Genomic DNA, 24,675 nt, shown 5'->3' with positions numbered 1-24,675 from the left:
ACACTAAGTTAAACTTCTTAGCATTTCGCTCTGAAGCAGGGATTCCAAGCAGGAGTAAAGCTTGACGGCCCAGGAAGTGTGAGCTTGGGACCTGGGAAGTCTTGCCCCTATGGGCAGAGTTTCAAGGTCATTCTGGCCAGCCACGCTCCCTGCCCATTCTCCGTGGTTGCTGGGACACTGCTGGTAGAAGGATAGACAGAGACACTCAAAGACATCTCTGAACAGACATTCAGGAACGACCAAATTTTCAACATTGCTAAAGGAAGATACCAAATGTAACAAATAACCAACATTGGAAGAGCTAATAAGAGGATGAAAAGTTTAAAATGTGTGTAATTATATGCATTCTATTGATGAGTCTGCCATATTCCTAAAACAGTAATTATCTGTACTAAGTTGGAAACAACATGAGGAAGGATCTCTTGCTGAACCCAGACCTTAGCAAGGGTCTAGTGTCACTAACGCACTTGTCCCGGGCACCCCACCCATCCACCCCCCATCTAGATGGCCCCAGGACTGAGATTACAGTCACCACACTCACCTTGCTTTACATGGGTTTTGAAGTGATCCAAACTCCAAGCCTCACACTGGAGTAATGGCAAGTACTTTACCACTGAGCCCTAGCCCCGGAAATATGTTAATGAAAGCTCTTGCGCTGTCTCAATGAATCACCCGATAAGTTATAGTAACAACGAGAAAGGGGGAGTACAATACTAAAAGTTGCCACTCGCCATTTTAGCAGCCTTAACATCATCAACAATGGAGCAAATGACTCGTACCTTTTCCAATGTCGTGAACCAGGGACATGCACTATTCTGCAATATTCTTGCTGAAAGGTTTACTACACACCTGGACATGGAGATCATCAGACAGATCCGTGTGAAAAAAAAAAAAAAAGGCATTCTAAAAAACAACTCTTGTGGAGTCCTGATTCAAAAACAGTCACAAGATAAAAACAAAACAAAAAAACAAGAGTAGTACTCATATAATAGCGAATAACCGTACTAAAGTTCACAGACCTAAAGAAGTTAAATAACAAGGACCCTGGGTGGGGGGATACTTAATTCTCACTCAGAAGGGCAAACATGATAGATACGAGAGGCAGTTGAAGAGAGGAAAAAGAATGGGAGCCTGCTATAGACGGTCCCCTGAAAGGCTCCACCGAACAGGGGATCAAAGTAGGTTCTGAGACTCACAGCCAAACTTTGAGCAGAGGATCTTATGGAAGAATAGGAGAGAGAGAAGAACCCAGAGGGGACAGGAGCTCCACAACAAAGCCAACAAATCTGGGCCCTGGGGGGGGGGGGGGCGGGGAGCTGCAGAGACTAATGCGCAAACCGAGGACCATGCATAGAGAGGACCTACAGCCCCTGCTCAGATGTAGCCCATAGGCAGCTCAGTCTCCATGTGGATTCCCTAGTAAGGAAAGCAGGGGCACTCTCTGACATGAACCTGGTTGCCTGTTCTTTGATCACTTTCCCCTGGTGGATTCCAGGATCCAGGAGTCCTGATGAGACCTGATGGGCTAGGGTCAGATGGCAGGGAAGGAGATGGACTAGGGGAAGGGGATAGGGGGGACCGGAAGGAGACAACGTGGGGCTACAATTGATAGACAAAGTGAATAAATTACAAAACATAAAATAAAATTTTAAAGAGAATGTTAGAAAGTGTGCTACATTAGATAAAAAGAATACAAGGAAACATTTTAGAATTATTTGGTATGATCATTGTTTGGGGGTAATTTAATAAAACATCCCTATTCTTTCTTCCTCTCCATTTTTTTTATGTTTTGTGTGTGTGTGTGTGTTGTATGCATGTAGGTATACACAGGTGTAAATATGTAACCTGTAGATGCGGAGGCCAGGGAAGGGTGTTGAGTGCCTTCCTATATCACTGCCTGCCTTATTCACTTGACACAGAATCTCTCACTGAATGCAAGCTCAGTGTTCAGGCTAGGCTGGGTATCCAGGGAGAACCCAGGGTCTGTCTACCCTCTTCTTCCCAGTGCTGGAGATGTAGGCATGGGTAGCCATGCTCGGCTACTGCCCAGGTACCAGGGAATTGAATTTAGGTCTGCATGTTACCATTCCTTACCCACTGAGCCATCTTCCATCCATAACATCCTTATTCATAAAGGAATATATACTACTAAAGTACTTAGGAGCATGTATTAGTAAGTTCTGTAACTTATGTTTAAAAGGTTTATCCCAGATATATGTAAAATTCATATATAATTTTAGATGCCCTCCTATAGGTAATTTTTCAAAATAAAGGGTAAATCCTAATCAAGTGTCAAGAAAAGTTAACATAAAAAAGAACTCATACAGAGACATATTTAGAAGCCACTTTAGGATTCAAAAGTTTAAAGATTATACCCTACAACTTTTCAGAGATCCATAAATAGACTACGTACAAAAGCATCACTAGCTATAAATAGCAGACGAGAGAACAATGCCATCCAAGTTCTCGAGAAACTTAGTTTGAACATAGATCTCTAAGCCTAGCCAACAGAACGCAAGTGCAGTGGAAGGGAGAGGGGGAAAGGATGCAGACTTTGAGGCACCAGAAGGATGAAAACCTTTGTTCCACAGATCACCTCTGAAATAATCAGTCAAAGGCGTGTTCCACACATGCCCCCATGTCACCTACCCTTCAAAGTTTAAAAAGCAGAGGGTTTTTTTCTGGGGAGTCCCCCTTGGCTCTCTCCCACATCACCCAGCTCAGTGCAAGTACGCAGATGAATTCTATCCAGAGGTGGTGGCAAATGGACAGCTGCACTCTTGGACCAGGACACAAATGCAAATGGTTTTAAGAGGTCATGGCCCTCTGACTATGAAAGGATAACCTGCAAAATTATGTGCTTAATTAACTTCCCCCCCAACAGCATACCATAAAATTGGAAAAAAAGAAATTCCTCAGAGAAGCTACATCTCCCAGGATCAAAGTGCACAGAGTACATTGCCGAGGATCACAACTTCCCATCAGGCAACTGGTGTTTGTGCTCTGGCTGAGGTCTCTGAGGCCTGTTTCTGCTGTGCTTTGAGGAAGGGTACACAGTTCCTACTTCCTGCATTGCTAGCTTAGAGGACAGATGACAGAGAGCTATTACCAGTTCTTACAAGAAAAATCTTTTCACAAGTTTGAAGGGTTTTGTTTGTTTTGTTTTAAAAAAAAAAAAATCTCAGAAGAATTGGTAAGGCGGGGCTAAGAGGTGATGAGTGAAACTTCTATATCATAAATGCTCTACGACAGCCAACAATTTCAATTTCTAGAATTATGTCCACATAATAAAAGTAAAATGAAGTGAAAGTATGAAACACAGGCGATGCCTTTTCTCTAAACTGCATAATGTTGGACCGAAGCTTTGCAGTTATTTGTATAGTTTTTGCTATTGTCTACTGGTGGCTCATGCCTGAGATCTTAGCTCTTGGCAAACTGAGGTAGGAGGATTGCCATGAGTTTGAGGCCAGCCTGGACTACATACTGCTAGTACATACCAAGCTATATAGCAAGATCTTGTCTATAGGAGAAGGGAGAAAGCAGGAAAAAAAGAAGAGATCAGAAGGACATTGAGGAGGAGGAGAAAAGTGAGGAGGAGAAGGAATACAAGCAAAGAACCAGTTCTTTCTTCTGTGTTTTTTTCACATCAAGCGTTATGTTTGGTAGTTAGCTGATATTCAAGATACTTGTATCAGAATATGAATGAAGGAGCAAATACACAAGTAACCAAGCTGGAAAGTTTAAAGCCAAGTTCTCTGGCCTTGTGGGTCATTTCCACTGTACCAAGATACTCCCCTGTGGCTATAAATATTTTCAAGGTAAAATAGGAGATTGTGACAAAGGATGTACCTTGACAGAGGACTGTGATCCTCCATCTAATTTCATGTCACCTTATGGTTGAACCAATGTTTAGTGTTGTTTTGGGGTTTATTTATTTGAGGCCAGTCCCAGTAAACACAAGTCTTAGTTAAGGCTAAGCAGTGCTCTGCTGTGACAGCCACTCAGGAGGAGGCTTTTCACAGGGCCCTTCAGCTGATTAATCTTTACTCTGTCAACACAACACAGGCCTGGCTTTTCTTCACATAAGCCAGTGTGTTAAAGGAGGTTGGAGAGCCAAGGAACTGGAAGGCAGGTCCATGCTCTGCTATAGCCTGAGAAAGTCAGTGTCCAGGATCAGAGAAAACAGCAGGGGCTCCCATTCTGCCCGCTGGGTGTCACCTGCTTCTGACCCTGACACTCCACCCCTGACTCTGAGAACAAAACCCAGCTTGTGTTCACAGGCTAAATCCTTGCTCCCAAGAGGGGGAATCTGAGTCACTCATGCCAGGTGACAAAGCAACTGTTCATCAAAGGAAAGGCCCTTAATTTTGTGTTGACCTTTAGATGGTGTTGTCTTCAACTATTATTCCAGAATGTTGTAGGAGCATACTATATACACAAGCACACACACACGCACACACACATACACACACACACACATTGCTTTATACCGCAAAGAAACATTTATACCGCAAAGAAAATGTTTAATGAGGTGTTGGACTCAAAGCATAGCCATTATGACATCCCGAGTACAGAAATTGCATTACTGATTTCTTAACCCCTTCTCCTTCTCCAATACCTTTTCCTTAGGAAAAGAAGCTGGTGGGGGAGCCAAGAGTTTGGACAGCAAAACTGAGGAGAATGCGGAAACACCTGCCCTGGAGGACTCCTCCTCATCCCCTCTAGACAGCCAGCAGCAGTCCTGGCAGGTTGCCACAGACATCGAAAACACTGAAAGGTAAGTGAGAGGCTCCCTGGACCAGATGCTGCCTTCCTCCAGTCAGTGATCTTGAATCCACTGAGAGTGTAGGGTTTTCATCTCCAGGTTTGGGAGAAACAAGGCTCTCTGTGGTCTGACAGAGTGTGCCTCACCTGCACAGGGAAAGCTGGGGAGAGAGTGAGGTGTTAGTGAGGTTTCTATCACTGTGACAAAACCCCGCTGAGAAAAGAACTCAAAGGCGAAAGATTTGTTTTGGCTCGAGATTCCAGAGGGTGTAGTCTGTGAGTAAAGGCAGTGGCTCCATGGTCTCTAAGCCTGAGACAATACAAGGAAGCCTATAGCAGAAGACACTACTTCTCCTCATGATGAACCAGGAAGCAGAGAGAAAGCAGAAGGGGCTGGAGGCATACCCCTGGTGACAAATGGCCTACTTCCTCCAACTGTGTCCCATCTCCTAGTTTTCCTTACCTCCCAAAGTGCTGCCAAATAATTGCTCCATCAGTGCACCAACGTGCCAGTTAGGTCAGAGCCCTCATGGTCCAACCACTTCTTAACAGTGCCTCCAGCTGGGGACCAAGCCTTGACATGTAAACTTTTGGGACCATTTTGTGCTCAAACCACAGTAAGAGCAGTCCATACCCATAGGGGGACAAGCTACAGCAGTTTCAGGCTCCTAGAGCTCCGCCTACCTCCCCCATCCAACACATCACATCTCCATGGAAAACGAAAACGAGCCAGGAACGGTAGTGCACAGCTGTAATCCAGAATTGGGGAGTCTAGTCTTAAAACAAGAAAAGGGGGGGAGGGGACCAGTGTATTTTCTTAGATGAAAAAAAGGCAGACCTATTACCATCACAACTTACCCAAGGGCTAAAACCTAAATCACGCTTTTGTTTAAGGGTAAAAAATCTAAATTATCCAAAGATACTTCCGGTAGATCCTTAGATGTGGTTGGAATGTCCTGCTTAGCATTTTGACCAACTTACATGTTCTTTTTCCTCTCCTGGAATACAGCTGATGGCATCTTAGTAGTCAGAATGACTTAATGCATTGACCTCTGCAAATTACTGCTAGAGAGGAGCCTCTTCCAGAAAGGAAAAAAACAAACAAACAAACAAAAAAAAAAAAAAAAACAGTGATTCTACGTCACTGGGGAAAAGAAAGCACTACTAAAACAAGAACAAGGACCCGTCAACATGTTGCAAATACCATTCTGTGAAGGAAAAAGATGAGGCCATGTGTAAGCTTCACACTAATACCTGCGGCCTTTACTATGAATGTCCCCAGAGCTGGCACAAAACACCTGAATGAACTTGGGGTAATTCTACTCCGTGTTCTCTCTGTGTGCACGGGGTTGAGTCACTGACAGGATAATGAACATTTTATTTTTCTTATTTTTAGAAATGAAAAACACAATGGCATTTATAGCCATTGTGGTTCTACTTTCAGGTTATAATATAATTCTAAAGCTAATTACTAAATTTCTGTGTTTATAGGAAATTGGGGCATGCGGTAATTGTGTGCTATTAATATAACTTGCATAAGCTTCGATATCCAATAATTCAAACAAGAAAGCTTGTTTGTCTCCGTTTTATTGAAGTATGAACAAGCGATGAAAGAGCTAGGTATGTTATTCTAAAAAGTAAAAGATTCTTTGTTCTGTTCCCAGAAAAAGGGAGCACTTCTCTCAGAGTGTCATGGTCAGGGCAGAAGCCACCTAAGACTAGTCCCTTTTCCTACAGCTTGAACGGCAGTCAGACCCACACCTCAGGCTTTACGAAAAGATCATCTGTGGCAGTAAGCATGGAGTAAGGTAGCCTGCAGCGTTGGCAATGATACTGGTCAGATTTCGGTCAAAGGAGGTAGGCAAGCCTGAGGGAGGCAGGCAGCAAGAAACCCAGGCGAGGGGGCATAGGTCCCGTACCCTGTGCAAGGTGATAATGGAGCTCCATCCCAGTGCTGTGTGCTTGGTCCCTCCTTCTCCTCCCTTCCAGAAACACTACCAAGCGTGGCCCTGCCTGCCTGCTTATGCCACCGCTTTCTTCTGCTTCACCTGCGTGCCAGGGCCATGACACTCCGTCAGCCTCACTCCCTCAGCCGCCATTTGAACATCTCAAGGGTTTTCTATCCCTCACTGGGCCGCTCCCCTGTCCTTTCCCAGTCAGCAGTGCCTGAGACGTAAGGTTCCTCTTGAACGAGAGGCAGCTTGGGTCTGTGGCCTCTCCCAACAGAGTTCCTCCGTGCTGCTCAGTAGAACAGTGGTGCTTTGTAAGACAGAATGAAAATTTCAAGCCTGAAATTACACAGTGGTCCTTTCCTCAACTTAAAACAATAGTAGGTATAAAATCTTGAATTTGGGTTGTTTTTTTTTCTTTTCTTCTCTTTTAGTAACAGATTTTAAACATATAGTCCCATGCACACTAACTAAATGCTTTACCATTCAGTTATATATTCAGCACTGCCCCCCAAACTTCCTTTTTTTTAAAAAAAAAAAAAAACAACTCTGTTTTGGGACAGGGTCTCATTAAGGTGCTTAAGGTCTCATTAAGGCTAGTCTTGAATCACTGTAGCACAGGCCGGCTTTGGGCTTTTGATCCTCCTGCCTCTGCCTCATGAGTAGCTGTAAGTCCAAGCTTGTGCAACCAGCTTTAGTTCGACGTTAGAATTTTCTTCCCCCACAAACATGTTTTAACATTGAATTTATTTGTGTGCACTCAGGTGTGTATAACTCACGTGTGTGTGTGTATGTGTGTGTGTATGTGTGTGTGTGTGTGTGTGTGTATAGAAGTATGCTACACTGTACATGTGCAGGCCAGAAGACAAGTTTCAGGAGTCAATTATTTTCTTCTAGCATGTAGGTCCCGGGAACTGACTTCAAGTCATCAGAGGTCCCTAGTGGCCTCTCTTCCAGGATCTCTCCTCTGAAGAGCTCTTCCCTGGAGGTCTCAGAACGTTTCCCTTGTGAAGCCGGTGGCACAAGCCCATCCCAGCACTCGGGGGGCTAAAGCAGGAAAGCCAGAAATTTGAGGCCATCCTCTGAGACCTTTTCTCAAAGAAAAAAGAGCTATGAGTATAATTCCCTGACAGAAAGCCTTCTTGGCATTCACAAGGCCCTGGATTTGATGCCTAGAATCACACAACAACAGGATAGCAATAATAATTTATTGCTATGCTATCATTCGGTTCTGTTCATGGCAAGAAGAGACTTAAAACAAGCAGACAGCAAGGAATCTGCACAGGAACGTGGCCATCTGACTGTAGCCTCAATGATGTACCCCAAGCTTGACTTTCCCTGGAGTTCACTGTTCCAGTTGTGTGTCCTTGGCCTCTCTCTGGCTCCGTTGTCCCGTCCTCATTATAAAGGCTCCCTGCTGAATTCAGCCAGGCGGGACTAAAGGCAGAGATGCTGAAGGCTGGAGCTAAATCCCTATCTTGACTATTCTTTCTTATAAAAGCAAAGCAAGTTCAGTGTGTCTATTAGAAACTTGAGCTGGTATAGCTCGGTGTAGAATCCCACCTTTCATTTGTCCCATAGAACACACTGTTTGAGGCTTCATTTGGAAAACGCGCAGCTAATTTTTCTCTTTTCCTCAACTTTTACAGAGACATGCGAGAAATGAAAAACCTTCTAAGCAAACTCAGGGAAACGATGCCTTTACCACTGAAAAATCAAGGTGAGTCCTGAAATTTCTTTTTGAGGCAGGAGATGTTTTTTTTTAACACGATGAACTTGGAAGCTGCCTCTTAAGCAAGGTAGTGCTATTTTTTTCCCACGGAGAGGGGAAGCCTTGAGCATTTCTCTTTCTTAGAATGGAAGGGGCTTTAGTCTCGGTGAGTGAGTGTCCCCTAATGGTGGCAAAGGAAGCTCACATCCCTGCCAGTCCTGGTCACATGCTGTGGGAAGCACCATACCAGGCATGTCTCCACGAGAGGACCAAGAATGTGGCTCTTGTCTGTAGAAGCTTTATAGACTCGTAGAGGAAATTTGGTAGTTAAGATGGGTTCAACTTAAAATATAGATCTCACGGCATTCACAAAATTCAAATCAGGCAACCTGGGAAGTTACCTTCCCGGCAAGCTGAATGTAATTCAGGAGAAGGCGGAGTAGTGTCCATAGGAGAGATTGCCAAATCTGTTGATCCTAACATGATCATTCACATATTTAATTTCCCTCCATTTACAGTTTTAATTATATAAAAATAGTAATAGGAAGAATTAATATATCGGGAATACACGCTATGTCACTATCCTAAGTGCTTCATAAACATCAGCTGTTTGCTTATCTAATTATTTTTCTTCCTTTTTCATTTATGCTTTGCTTGTTTGTTTCTCCCATATTAGAAGTCAAGGCCAGGGTCTTACGGGTTAGACAAGTAGTCTACCACTAAGCTAAATCCCCAGCCCCCTGTTATAGTTTTCCTGGTTTACAGGGAACTGAGACATGGCGGATAGTTGGCTTTTCCAAAGTTATTACAGATTGTAGTAGGACGAGTGTGCTGTGGCTTTGAACTTAAGAACCCGTCTCCAGAAAATACAGGAGGATTCAACCTGACACACACACACGTAAAGGGAAATTCACCAGAATGAGGGGTAGTCCTGACTTCATTAACTATTAAATCCCTGTATCTGGAGCCTAGAACACATTAAAATCCCACCTGGCACTGACAATAAATGCTCGTACAGTCTTCACCCAGGTTGGCAGGACTCTAGGGCTGAAGATGTGCACAAAAACAAATAAGTGCTTCACCTTAAGCATTCTGAGCTAGAGCAGCCATGAGCGAAACATTAGCTTCGGAAAGTGGTGCCGAGAGGGTGGAAAGGGATCCTGAGAGACAAGGGAGAAAACCTCCAGATTCCACCGAACAAAGCCTGTGCAGGAGGGAGGACAGTGTACTGTTTGCCTGACAGCGAGTGAAGCTGAGTGAAAAGGAGAGGAGGAGGAGGACTTGGCAGCAGAGCTGAAGTGCCTCTTGGCTCAGGGAGCAGAGCAGAAGGTGGAGAGGTGGAGGCAGGCGAGAACGCCCGACAAAGGCTGGGAGGCTGCATGGGCCCGGCTGCTCTGGGCCGGAGGCTGGGTCAGGAGATGGGGAAGGGAGAAGGTAGGACAGGTAAACCCAAAGAGTCTGCTCAGTGAGGCCAACGCCCTCCGCATCCCTCCCATGCTGTCCCCCTACCCCAAGCCAGTCAGTGCGCTTCAGAGATCTGGAGGAAAGTTGACCTGTAATAACAGATTTTTTTTTTCTGACCACACGTTGTCCAACCGTGTGGCCTGGAGCAAGTTGTTTGACTTCTGAAAATTTCAGATTTCCTGTTCCTGGCTTTGGGGGAAGCCATTTCACGAGTTTCAGATGGTGGCTTGGGGATTAAAGAGGCGGAACACCACATGCCCCTCGTCAACCTCACAAACAGCAAACCAACTGAAAATCATCTTCATGAGAGCGTGTGTTGAGTAGGAAGTGGGAGCGACATAATAAAGTCCCGAAGTGAACCCAGAGCCAGTTTGCGGCTGTGTTTGTGAAAACTGCTGTTATCGCTTAGTAGCTGGCCCACACACTTGCTCAGAACTCCAAACCAGCAGCAGGGAGAACTCAGCCTGCAGAGTATGCGCCATGTCCGTGTCAAATCAGTCTTGAGCTCCAGGTCAGATAACAGGCCTCTGGGACTTGAAATTTGGAGCACACGTTAGGATCAATAGTTCTGGTAGCTTCCAAGAAATGTAATTTACCAGGGAGCTCAGTTGGAATTTTGTGAACGCGGGAGGTCTATGTTTTAAGTAAACCCATCTTAAAACTTCCTCCCACATCTAGAACTAGTTCATGCAGCCATTTTGGAACTGGGTGTTGACAGAAAAACAGAAATTTCATTTTAATTAGGTAAGTTTTCAAAATCATAGAAGGTATAATAGAAAAAAATATTTTCATATTTTATAAGCAGAAAAAATATTGGAGTTTTAAATGTATTTGTAAAATAAAAGAACAACAATAAGTATGGGTACTATTAGTGAAACCATGAAAGAGAGTAAATCACCCAAGCAAATAATCCAGGTCTTAAATCATGATTCCATCCAGAAAATGAAAATACAAAGATTTATGCTGGAGGTGGTCCAGCCATATTCTAACAATAAAAAGAATGGTCAAGGCAAAGGGCTTTTGGAAACGCAGGCGTCTCCTTCTGTGGAGAAATGCAAACACTTTGCAAGTTGGCCTCCACTCACAGCTTGCTGTCACTGCGCTGTCAGTGGGCAGAGGGGTGTGAGAATCAGAGGAAGGCAAGGGAGAAAGCAGGCCCTGAGGGAAGGATAACCAGTCTCTTGGGCCATTTTCTGATTGAAACATATGGCAGTGGCATTCAATTCATTTCAGAGATCATCCAGATCCTTCCCTCTGACTGCGCAGACTGAGATGACCACAGAGGCTCCCCATACTGGCAATCCACGTGGTGTGCAGGTCTGAGTTCAGGTGTGCCGGAAATGGAGTGATGCCTGGAAAAATTGTTCCTCTTCTTTTCACGTAGAACCTTGTTCTCAAAAGCTGATTCAAACTGGTTGAGAACCATTATAAAAAGCCATCTGTTTCTTTTCTGGCTTTTTCCCTTTCTGTTTTGATTCCATTTGCATGTGTGTTGGAAACAGAAAAGGGGGGAACATGTCACCATGGTCCTGGCCTCCTGTGTTTGGCCGGCTGACCATGTGAATCCCTGCCAGCTCATACTCTCCTCTTCTCCAGTCTCCATTTTAGCTCTCCACTTGGAAGTGGTCCTGGGTTCATTTCAAGACTTGATTATATCTCTCCCATTCCCTACTCAACAAACTTTCACTTGACGTTGATTTTCAGTGGGAAAGAAAGCAGAGCGGCCAAGGGCAGGGATTTAAATCATCCCCAAGATGCCTACATTTTAGACACTGCCTTCTCTGTCAGTGTCCTTCCAGCCTGAACTTGGGGGATGCAGGTACACAGAAGGAGAGAGAGTGAGCCTCGGTTGTTCTGTAGCACCTTCATGGTGGGTTGCAAACAGAACTCCTAGAGCCAGATTTCTTGGCTCTAGGCCTGCTGTTCCTTCCCCTGCTTCAGCGCCCCTCCTGTCCTCCATTCTGGGTCATTGGCAGTGCAGCAGGGAGCTTCATTAATTATGATCAGCTTGCTGTGTCAAATGGATTACAAATGGAACCACCTGTGGGGAGCCCACAAGGTTACTGACAAGGCTCAAAGGAGATTGGAAACTGAAGGACAGCATCTTCTAAAGTGTGCTGTTATAAAACAAAACAAATCAACAGAAATAGATTAAGCCTGAAAGACAGTTTCACCTTTGCTACAATTCTGACTTAATGAGGTCTGTGGGATGTGTCAGTGTCTTTGCTCATGCGTGGAATCCAGGTGTTGACAGCATGCATTAGAATCCATAGGAACCAGAGCTGCTCTAGAGTGGACTTCATTAGGAGTGAGGGCTGTATTCCAGATGAGACATGCTTCAGATATTATGTAATGCCAGGAGATTAGAGGGGGGAGATATGGCAGGTTAGATATGATTCATAATGGAGAAAGCAGAATCTGGGAAAGGATGGATCTGGGTTCAGTCTTGGCTAGAGGAGTGAATAATGGTATCAGACATTATTGAGAGAAGAAAGCAAGAGGCCTTAAAGTAGAGCATGACTACAGCTTTGGAGAGGGAGGAACCCTGAGGGTAATTAATAGTCAATGGTTAGTAGCATTGAGAAAAGACATGACCCAACAAAACAGGAAAAGGATCTGAGTATCTTCAGAACAGTGGTCCTCAGGGCCCTACACACAGCGGAAACTGCCCATGGGAAAATGTCAAGAGAATGCTTGAAGGGAAAGGAGGGCACTTCAAAAAGGTATCCTAAGAAGAAAGTCAAAAGCGCATTGCAAAATGAATCAAAGAAGTTTGCAAGGAAGGAATGGTTAATTATATAGGGCGATTAAGCTGGATAAAACTGTAGAATCCAAAGGATTTGGTGAAAAGATAGTCACTGGTGGTGATGGAAAAAGCAGCTGACTTGGAATTTAAGACAGGGAAGCCTGACTGAGGAGGGTTATTCAGCGGGTGGGAGATACAGGGCTGGAACAGCAAGGATAACTATATGAAGATTTTCATAGACAGTTGTTTTTAGCAATGGTAGGAAGATGGGATTAGAGGCAATTAATCTACCCAGGCAATTGTTTATAGAAGGGATGGGAACAGGAAGCAAGGCAGAAGCGTGGAGCAGTCAGAAAATGCGTATAAATAAGTATCTGAAAAAAATAAAAAATAAAAAGGTAAATAAGTAGCTGAAGCTAATCGCAAAGGGAAGAATACCAAAGGGAAGACTGTGTATACATAAGCATATGCATATACACATATCATATACACATGGACATATATGTTTTACATGGGCCTACACATATGTAAAGGCAGAGAAGCAGGAAACTGTGGGTCTATGTAGGTGATTTTAAGTAGTTTTTGTGTGTGCTGTCCCCTACTTCATAAATGTTCCAGTCCACCCTGACTAACACTGCTTATTTGAACCTGAACTTGGCTGCCATTGGTGCCTCTATATCTGTGTTCACACCGTCCCTTTGCTTAATGTCAGCATTTCCCCATCTTTCTTAAGACTATGTGCACTTACACACCAAGGACCATGCATGAAGAGGACCTAAATCCCCTGCTCAGATATAGCCATTAGGCAGCTCAGACTTCATGTGGGTCCCCTAGCAAAGAGAGCAGGTCTGTTTCTGACATGGACTGTTGCCTGCTCTTTGATAGCTCTTTCCTGGCGGGGGACATTGCCAGGCCGCAGAGGGAGAGGATGCAAGCACTCCTAATGAGACTTGATCGGCTGGGGTCAGATGGTAGGGAAGGAGGACTCCCCCTTTCTGGGAAATAGAGGAGGAAAATAGGGGGAAGGAGGAAGGGTGAGACTGGGAGGAGACGAGGAAGAGGGTTACAATCTGGATGTAAAGTGAATAAATTATAAATAAATAAATTTAAATTAAGAAAAGACTATGTCCACTTGTCAGTGAAACATATGTATGTGCACATACATCTGTGCAGCATAGGTGCCCTGCATATACATATATGTATATCCTAAATGAAACACATACACACACACACACTCACACCTACAAAGAAGAGTGAATGGAAAGAATTTCAATAGCATAAAAAGCTCTTCTACAGAAAAGACATTTTATTTAGTGTCATGATTTAACAAGAGTCTTGGCAAAAATCTCATCTCTGTGTGTGACACCTCTGTGCTTTTAACATAAAAGCAATAGCAGGGCATAGCCTGTGATAACAGTATGTGCGTACATACTTTGCTGTATAATTGTACAGTAGATGTTTCCTTATGTGACGGGGACAAGGCACACGGGAAAGAAAAGGAAATGTAGGGATTTAAATGACAGCTTACAAGTCTTAGAAAGCGAGAGAGGGATCTTTTTTATCTATAAATACTTTCCTAGTCTTGATGACTCTGCTCCCAATATGCACTGAATTGCCAGTGAATTTGAATTTCAGGAAGTGCAGTCATTATCGAAAGAGAGATTGTGAGCTATCCTTCAAAGCCTTATCCAGTTAGGTTAGGTTCAATGACCATTTGGTAGTTAAAATAAGAGTCCCAGAAATGATGAAAAAGTGAGTTATGTATGGTTCCTTTCTGTTCTAAAAATACGATCTGCCTCTGAGCGCTCCCCTGCACAGCAATGCCATGCCCACGATAGGGCCTGGTGTTTCCCCCAGTGTCTGAAGTCTTTTGAAACAGGTTAAATATAGAAGGATGAGATTGTAGTCTTAGCTCTCAAAATACAGTTGCCCAGATTATTGCAAATTGTTTTTCACAATTGAAAGGATATAAATGGACCTGTTTTTCTCCGCTTAAAAAAATATAAACGGACCTGTTTATTTCCATGTTTGACGAATCTTCAATTTTAGGGCAGTGCTTTAATAACTGGAGACAAGAAAGGGGACCATGTTAGTCATTTACTGGGCCCAGCTGGATGTCTCTTTTCTCCTTTGACTTAAACATGCTTCTCAGGGCACAGCTAAAGTCATCACAAATTGGACCAGTGCTATGATCCCTGTCAGTCTGGTTAGACAGCATTCATTTGCTAATAAGTATGACACATTCACATATAGAACACTTTAGGAAAGACGAGGGGGTTTGGGTACCTGGATGAAATGGTTTTAAAAGAGGATCAGGAAGCCAAGGTTTATTTTGTCCTGAATATCTAGGCTCTGTAATGAAACAAACAAACTACAAACCCGTTCTGCTAATACGTAGTGCCTCCCTCCCTGCATCCATGCCTTCATCTAATTTTGGATAATGCCCTAGCCACGGTTCGGTTCTATCACCTTTAAGGTTGGAAGTGGGAAAGGGGAACCCTCCATCCCATTCTGAAAAGGCACCTGACGGTCATCAGTGCCAGCCACCCGTTTTGTCACATAAAGACCATGGGCTAGCTCTGCCTCTGCTGACAATTTTCTGCTTATCCTCTGCAGTCCTCTAGCCTCTGAGAGCCATGTTGGCCAATTCTGCTCTCCCAGGACCTCGCTATATCCTTCCCTTTCAGACTGCAGTAGGTTTTAAGAACCCAACTCAGAAAAATAAGTCAGTCTACTGGTTCATTTCTTCATCCACTTTTTTCCTCTGCTTGCAATCGTGCTAAATTTTTGACCCCAAAAGTGTTGATTCAATAGTTATCAATCTAACCTGACTGTGTATATATGTATATTAGGAGGTGTGGCCTTGTTGGAGGAAGTTTGTCACTGGGGAGCTTAAACCAGGCCCAGTGTCTTTCTCTCTTTTCCTGCTGCCTGGATCTGGATGTAGAACTCTTAGGTACCTCTCCAGCACCATGTCTGCTTGAGGGCTACCATGGTTCTCACCATGACAATAATGGACTAAACCTCTGAACTGTAAGCCAGCCCCAATTAATTGTGTTTCTTTGTAAGAGTTGCCATGGTCATGGTGTCTCTTCACAGCAAGCTGTTGCTAAGACAATATGTGATTATATGTATATATGAAAGACACAACAGAAAATAGCTGAAACTTCTTCCTAAAACACAAAGGAAGTAGAGTGGAAGCAAGGAAATGGTCTTATATAAAGGAAAATAATTACTAAGTATCTATTTCACTGAGTAGCCTTTTTATGTTGAGGCACCATCAGAGTAAACGGCTTTCCTAAAGTTGTTTCACTTAATCTTCACTTCAGGTTAAGTATCATTTGCTAGTAAACCTGAATTTACACTGAGTGACATCAAAGTTTAGTGAAGTCGAGTGACAGGTCACGGAAGGCAAGCTTAGAAGACAAGACAAGCTTACTCAGATGTGGATTGTTTTTATTGTGTGCAACTTCTCCCAACTGGAAGGCTGCTTCTGAGCAGTTTTGACTTAAATGAAACCAGTTATTGTCAGCTTTGTATCCAAGGCAACCTTTGGACAGATCTGGGAGTGTGTTTTGGGTTGCACAGAGTAAAGGCCAAGGGCACTGCTGAAGTCCTTCAGTGCTGGATGTGAAGTCCTCTGATGCTTGAGATAGCCTCCAGTGATAACGCGTTATCTGGTCCAACATGTTAACGTTGCTGCGGCTTGTGGGTGATGGGTTTTCAAAGCCACTTCATAGAGAGCAGGTTGTTTTGTCTGTGCCTCACGCCTGTGCGCATTCTGTCCCATCACAGATGACAGCAGCCTTCTGAATCTAACTCCTTACCCCATGGTCAGAAGACGGAAGAGAAGGTTCTTCGGGTTGTGTTGTCTTGTCTCAAGCTAGGTGGCTCCCCAACCCCAGCCCTGGAAACTCACCACCTGGATTACCTGAAAAACACCACAGAACCGGAAGACCTCCACACAGCGAAACACCGAGAATGGTTTTGACCACATTTTCTATGCTTCCTTATTACTTTTATCCGCCTCTCCCTAACCCTTTCAAATGATTTTACACTTGAAAGCAGCTGCCATCAAGAAAAGGAAAAGATCAGATTCAAAACAGCGCAACCTGTTTTAAAGAGGGATTTTTAAAAAGTTGACATTGTGCATGTCTGCTCTGAACCATGCCATGACAGAAGCAAGAATTATGATTTTTTAAACTGTTTAAAGGTTTTTTTTAAATGTACTATACAGAAAAAATATTTCACATATAATAGTTTATCTGTAGCTCTTGCTGATCTCATGTTAACAATTTATCAGATATGAAAGATGTCTCTAAACATAGAAATCTATTTAAAACAGCAAAACTTCATGAATCCAAGCTATGAATATCATTAGAAATAATAAAATAACCAAACACACACCACCTCATGCGTTGCTTTGTCTGCACTCATTTACATTTAGTCTTCCATTCTGTCGGAATCTAAGTGTCAATGTAAGAAAAAATCTTAATTTATAATGCAACAGAACCATATATGGAAAATACATCTTGTAAATACAGAGTAATCCTACTATCTTCGAACAATGCATACGGGCAACTAATTTTCTTTTAATCCGATGGTGTCTTTTTAAGCTTCTTGGACAATGAAGTTATCCAGTTAAGAAATGGTATAGTAACATATACAATTACCCTCAGATGTAAAATCGAATATTATCACATTTTGTTTGAACTGAAATCTGAAGCATGGAGTCCGCACACGAGCATAGTGTTAAATCTTATAGGGCATGCTGGAATTAGCTCAGATCATAAAACTATTTAACATTTTACATTATTAATGAAAAACTGTTTTAGTTAAGCTTAGCTTGTCTCATTTTAGATGACTATGCAGATATGGCTTTCCCAGTGTGTACTCTGTGTCTTGTCTCACGCTTAGAACCTTGAGAGCAGGACACACTAAGCAATACTGTATTTTAGGAAAGAGGGAGCCACATGCTGTGTTTTTCTGCTCATGGCTCCGTCGTGCTCTTCTCCCACAAACTTGTAATATGCTCCAAATCCTGCTTTATTTTCTCCTGTCCTTCCTTTGACCCTTTTCAAAGATGGAATTCCCCAGGAGTTGGAAGATGAGTCTTTGCAATTCTTGCCTTGTTTTCCATGTTCTGAAAGATCCCCAAGTCAGATGGGAGTTGCTGGTGTCCAACCCAGCCCTGGGTAGGCACTTATTTGTACACAATATCATGGCCTAAAAACTAAATATTTTAAAGCCCTTCGCTCTATGGAAGATGGAGAGAGCATGAGTAATGATTGTAGTGGTTGAATTCTATGAAATGGCTGCTATTTGACTGTTTCAACCTATTTAAAAAAAATAAAATAAACAGCAATTTCACATAGTTCAACCTAATATCTGCAAAGGAAAGCATACAGTGCTTGGAATTTTCTCCTATGTTTATGTATCGAAAGTAAAATTCAGGGGTAGAAGAGGTCTCCAAAACCTATCATTGGTCTGCATTTCAATTCCATTAGCTGCCGACAACCCCGTTCTTGGTATTCCACAACTGCGCTCCACTCAACTGGCGGCTATCACACTATTCCTGGCATGAGTGGATTCAGTAAAAGAAGTACTCTTCACAAATTATATGAGAAAATTATAATTTTCTGAACCAAACGGCCATGAAACAATGGAAGAAATGTGTTATTTAAAGACTCAAGGATGATCACTCCTTACAAAGCAAGGAACTGCTCCCAACTCACTCGGCCTGCCATCGTCAGTAAAGCTTACTTTTCCCTCATGAATGCAGGTCATTTCAAATGAGATCAGCTCCAAGGTTATCTCATTTATTGTTTATGACTATTATTTCTGAATTGGCATGTTCTCAGCTCCCGTCTCTGTGCTCTCCCACACTTGGGCTGGACTGAACCCTAGACGCCAGCCTCGTTTCTAGCAGCCCACGCAAACGTACTGATAGGCGGGCGGTGTGCGGCGCGCTCTTGCTAATGCCTGACCTAAATCATTCCTGCTTTGTTCATCTGTGCTAGCTCTCTCCTTAGTCTCGGCATAATATCAACACCTTCTGTGCAATTGTCCTTTGTACAACTGAAGACTGTTAAAAAAAAAAAAATTCAGGTCTCACCTCCATATCTGAGAAGGCTGTGGTAGCTATTCATGGAGATGGGAATTTGTCTAAATACCTAAGCCAGATTTTCCACATCTAAGGTTTCAACCACCTTATCTTTTATTCAGTGCCTGGTTTCCAGCCTTTGCTCAGTCTTACAGTTCCCTTCGACGTACTCCAAGATTTACAGATATTCTTTCAGTAGCGGGTCCTAAAAGCAACATTGATGATCGGAGTTCTGATAACTACGTCGTTAGTTCACGGTTGCCATGGGAGATTCACCACCTCCTGTTAGATACGCCAATTGCATCCAGTAGGAGCTGCCCCTCTCTCCTGTCACCTGTCAAAGGACTTTCTCAGGTGTGGCCCCCAGCGGGGAATTGTCTTTGCCCCCCTGACAGAAGCACCCAGCTGACTTGTAGGGGTAGGAGGAAAGCACAGCTATTCTCTCGCAAACCCAAGTGCTACAAAGAGAAAAGGATGACACCTGTTTGTGGCACATACTCATTTTATCGCCATACTTTTTATATTCTATTTTAGTTTCTTTCCTGCAAATCATAATGAATACCTGTTTTTTACAGGAAACCTGAAATCACCATGTATAAAGAAAGTAAACATCATCTGAACTAACTCCAATGCAACTGTATTATTTAAAACCACATTTCTGGGCTCTGAATCAGTTAGAGCTGGGCCCAAAGACTCTTTCGAAAGTAACCTTCAGGCCAAAGTATCGCTTTAAAGTCTGAGCACTGGTGTTTGGTGTCTAGACACAGAACCACTGCAAACCGTCCGGTTGTGCCATTCATTGGTTGGGTACAAAGCGAGCTGTAGAAGCAGCAGGACCCTAATTGAGGCTGTTGGGTATTCTCAAGCCCTGCCTGATCGTTGTGCAACTCCCCGCCCCTGGAAAAAGTTAGGATTCTCAGATGTAGCCAATACTGCCACCTAGTGGAAGCCGAGCTTCAGGAAGACCAAAGTAAACAGCGCATCCTGCTCATTTCAGAAAACCTGCGAATGGGACACGTTAAGAATGAGCCCGCTGAGACTTCCGCACTGTGACAGTCTCAGGATTGAAAGAATTAAGAACGATCATGCGGCTTAAATCCCTTCTCCATGCATCCACGCCTAAACAATATCTGTGTTTTCCTTTTGTTCCAGAGTAACACCACAGAAAATACTTACGTATAGGCAGAATGAAAAAACAAAGCAGTGATACTATTATCAGTCCCGTAGAAAATTGTTTCAATTAAGCTACCAGACCCATAATAGACCCAATAACATAAAATAACTGAGCACACTACATTTAAAATCTGAGAAAAGTCTGGATAATTAAGTAAGTTATGTAAGATTAAAGTTAATCTCTCCTGGGAGCATTATTGGGTCTATAGTTTAATCAAACTGAATTCTAAATGAAATAAGTTTTCAAATTTTAAAACTAGTAATAAACAACAAATGTGAAAAAGACTCGTCGTCAGTGTTGGTGGAGAAGGGGTTTTAGTGCGAGGGATAAAGGCTTTCTTAGCATAGTACCAAAGGAAAAAGTGACCAAGACAAGATGGATGGGCTGAACCGATAGCATTTTGAAAAGAATGTAAAACTCCTCTATAGTAAACAATAAACCAAATTAAAAGAAAGGAATAATTGCAATTCTTGCAAGAAAGAGATTAGACCTCTACTATAGGAGAACCGTAGTACTTTGGAGAGGTCTCTATGCCTTTCAAGGCCTGTACTTTTTCCATTACTGCTTGCGTGATTGTCTGTTTATCACACTGAATTGAACGTATATTTATTTTTCTTAGCATTGTTCTCTCGGCTCCTACCACAGTGCTGTGTACAAACCAAACACTGAAAACAAACTCATTGGGCGAGCAGATAGTGAAGGAATGGCATAAGTGATATTTTGTGATTCAGAAAAAGAATCAAACTTTCCAGTAGAAAATTGAGGTAAAGATTCAAGGGAGTAATGCCCCATATGTTAAAATAATCCACTGGTAACAAAGAACATGTTTGAATATACTAGTGAGAGAAAACTACGAATACAAACAATTCAGAAAGACATTCATAGAAATAAGTTCCTGGGAACAATGAGGAAGTTTGAAATATAAACATTCTCTTATAGTCAACAAGAATATAAATCGATCTGATCTTTCTAGAAAATAGTATATATTTTTATGCATGCCTAGTAATTTCACATTAAGGAAATTCTCCCTTTAAAAGTTCAGCAATGGGCCAGCGAGATGGCTGAGCAGAAAATGGCTCTTACCACCGAGGAAGTTAGATCTGCTGAAGACACATGCTAGAAGGAGAAAGCTGACCCCTCCTGCAGGCTGGCCTCTAATCTCCACATACACGAGGTGACACAAGTGTGTCTACACACACACACACTCACACACACACACACTCACACACACACACTAAGTACATGTAATCATATTACTTAATGTTAAGCAAAAAAAGTGAGCTAAGATGCGTTTGTTTATTATTTTATAAGTCATACAGGAAAGGACATCTTGTAAATATGCCTACATTATATGGTTAAGTATGGTACATCCTTTCAATGGATACTGTACACCAACTAAGAATGTGCACCGTATGTATTTATTGAAATGTGCAATCTATGTTATTAAACTGAGACGGTTGTAGGAGAGTTTTCAAAGGATCACCCTCTTACAAACAAACGTGTGTGCATTAGAGAGTCTGAAAGAATGTTTGCCTTCAGGACGACAGCATTTCTCTCCAGGAGGTGAGATTTGGAGCAATTGTATTTTCTTTTTGCATATCTGTGATTTCTGACTTTTTCACAATGAGCATGTAGTACCTGTATAATTTTTTCAGGGAATAAACGATGACGTTGACAATATATATTAAATGAAAAAAAAACATGTTATAAAACAGTATGTATAGTATGACACAATATTTGTAAAAAAAGAAAACCACATATAAATATATCTATGTATGTATATATATATGCATAAGAAAGCTAGAAGGCCATAAACTACAATGTTAATAGCAGTTATCCATGGGTAGTGGGATTATGGGTGATTATTTTTCTTTTGCTTTTCTGTGTTTTCTAATTTTTCTACAATGAACATGTATTACTTGTGTAATAAAAACTAATAATAAAAGTTTAAAAAATACATAAAGGAGACATTTTGCATCATCACTTGCCCTCCCCCTCTTTTTCATCCTCGTATGGCTTACTCCTTGTCAAAACGTAGCCAGCAGGATATGGAGAATGCATGCCAGGGCAACATAAGAAGACAGAGGAGGGGAAGGATGTAGAGGGTGAAAGGGAAGAGAGAGAAAGGGAGGGAGGCAGGAAAAGATGAGATAAAGAAGACCATTCTGTGAAAGTGACAGAGGAAAAATTAGAGAGTCCATAAGCAAACTGTAATGCCCTCAGACAACTGCATCCCATGAGGCAGCAGAAGAAATGAACTCAAGATGGTTATTACAGCCTAGTGAAGGAATTTAACCGCTGGGCTGCAGGGGTGGCTCAGCTGTCGCATGCGCTGACGCTGACGGCTCGCCTAGAGGACCCACGTTCCCAGTACCACATGGCACTTCATAGCTGTCTGTAACTCCAGTCCCAGCAGTTCCAAAGCTCGCCTCTGGCTTCTGTGGGCACGGCATGAGCAAGGTGCACATATACACACGAGGGCAAAACAGTCCCACATATAAAATAAAAATAAAGAAGTCTTGAAAATAATACAGCCACTTGAATGCTGGACTGGCAGAGGCTAAAATGATAAGCAATTGCTTGCTGCTATCAGCAACCACCAATGCCCAACAGCTGTGAGATGGATGCCAAGATGTCAGGAAACATTGACAGACCTCACCAAATCTCTGCAGTTCACGCTTGAGCTGATTAAATGGGCTCACTCTTCAAGATGTATTTACCCGATCTAGGGATAGCTGCTTCTAGAGTCTGTTGTCACAGTTCTTGGAGAAATATAAGAAAAGAACAGCCCTTAGCACCAATACACATAGTTTGATCCCAAGATTACATAGTTAATATTTGTTGTCACTCTTTTCTGCCACCCAGTCCTGGGTTCACTTCATTCTGTCACCTCTAAGCTCTGGGACCTGAGTCACTACACAGTTATGTGAACTGTACTTTTCTACTTTCCATTAAACCTGAGTTTAATGGAACTGAGTTTAATGCCCAACAAATGACCCCATGGGCCTTCTATGTGTCAAACATATACTCTTCTATGTTCTCATTATGGTTCAGTAGCCGCCCCTATCCCCATCATGAGGACTGGGGTCAATCACCCGTTTATTGACATGAGGGATCTAAAGTAATTAGCCATGGCTTAAACTACATTAAGACTCTCATTTTCTCTTCTCTAATATCTAGGACATGAGACAAATAGATTCTAAAAAGGAGGCATGGATTTCTCAGTGAGTCAAAGGCCTCTTCTCCTTCCAGCCCTTCTCTTTTTAGAGCCATATATCCCTCTTAAAGCCACCAGCCATAGAGTGGGTTTTGGCACAAGGATTGTAAAGCTTCAGGAAGGACACTGATTGTGCAAGGGTCTCCTTTGAGAAGCATGTCATTACTGTTAGGAAAGAATATGGCTCATGGATGAAGATGGCCATCCAAGGTAAGGGTTTGTTAGAGAACAGCAGACTGAAGGAGAGGCTTCAACCCATTCAGAGAAAGCAGAGTTAGTTCTTTTTAAAGTCCCATGAGAAAAAAGGAGGAAGGCTGATTTCACCCAAGTAGACTTAGAGAAGTTATGGCTGGAGAAGCAGTGTGTTTGGCTGGGGGTTTTCTGTGTGTTTGCTTCTTTCTTTATGTTTCCGGATGAAGGGGTGGTTAGCAGGTCCTAAGGAAGGCTGTTCCTGGAAAGGGAACTGGTTGGGGGGGGCATCTAGAAGAACAATGGACCCAGACACTCTGCAGCCCTTCTCCATTTGGGGGTTGTTATCTGGAAATTCCCTGTCTCAGGAGGGAGAGAGGGAGGGAGGCAGGGAGAGCAGTGAAGTCGGAAAGACCCTCCGGGATGCAGCCATCTGGGTCTGTGTTGCCATTCACCTTGCACAGAGGATTTGTGGCCTAAGTCTCTCCACTAGATGGAGCTTCTGCACATGTAACCAGTGGCAGGAAACAGGAGCTAGCGCAGCTTCCACAGGTACACATTCTGTGCTGACAGGGAGGAGGGTCTCACAGTCCTATGCAGGGTCCCACGTCAGTAGATTAGACCCTAAGTCCACGGAGGTGGCGTTGGCTGACCTCCTGCAGACAGCAGAGGCAGAGCTCTCCAGAAGACAGGTTCATTCTGGTCAGGGCAGGTGTCCTCATTCCCAAGTCCTTTCTTTGTGACAAAGGTACAACAGTCGATGTCTGCTTGACAACAGGGAAGACATTCAGTGGCCTGGTGGCATAACAAATTGCCACATACACAGTGGCTTAAGACAAGCATGGCGTTAACCTTTCTAGATGTTAAATCCATTTCAATGATCTTAAATGAAGGAATCCACAGGCTCAAAGCCTCTAGAACCTTTACAGTTTCAAAAAGCCTCCTGCAATCCTTGGCTCGTGGCCCCTTCTAGTAGAGAGGAATGTGATGGCTCTGGAAGCCAAAGAGGCTCATCAGACTTCATATTCCCTTCTTACTGACAGGAGGATCAAGGGACACTAACGTACTTTTACTTCTGAGAGAATATCCCAGCATTCCACAGACCAAAGGGTACCTAAGGACATGACTGACACAGCGGAAGTTTACAGTGGTCACCGCCACCAGCTCCCCTGGAGCTCATGCATCTCACCCAGAAATCCAGAGCACTTCGGGCCCTGTCCAGTCCACTTAACACAATATCTGGTTAACACAGCATTCTCCCAGATGGTGCCACTGTGAGGCGTTGTGAGGTTTCCCAGAGACAGAGAAGCACTGTCCCAAGATCCTCTGAAGACATGCCTTATAAACCACATACACTT

General features: G+C 43.1%; 1 protein-coding gene across 1 annotated transcript in view; it reads left to right on the top strand.

Moving 5' to 3' along the window:
• Positions 1-21,877, top strand: part of Rgs7bp (regulator of G protein signaling 7 binding protein) — a 106,054-nt gene extending 84,177 nt beyond the window's left edge. Inside the window, exons 4-6 of the mRNA XM_021654031.2 lie at positions 4,630-4,777; positions 8,363-8,433; positions 16,430-21,877. Of these exons, the coding sequence (XP_021509706.1) occupies positions 4,630-4,777; positions 8,363-8,433; positions 16,430-16,521 (311 nt within the window). The 3' untranslated portion in view covers positions 16,522-21,877. The remainder of the gene's footprint in view (positions 1-4,629; positions 4,778-8,362; positions 8,434-16,429) is intronic.
• The last annotated feature ends 2,798 nt before the right edge of the window (positions 21,878-24,675 follow it).

The sequence above is a fragment of the Meriones unguiculatus genome, chromosome 6 (assembly GCF_030254825.1).
Source record: "Meriones unguiculatus strain TT.TT164.6M chromosome 6, Bangor_MerUng_6.1, whole genome shotgun sequence".
In the NCBI taxonomy this organism is placed as follows: Eukaryota; Metazoa; Chordata; class Mammalia; order Rodentia; family Muridae; genus Meriones; species Meriones unguiculatus.
Note: the sequence above shows the minus strand (reverse complement) of the source record. Positions and strands in the feature narration are given on the sequence as shown.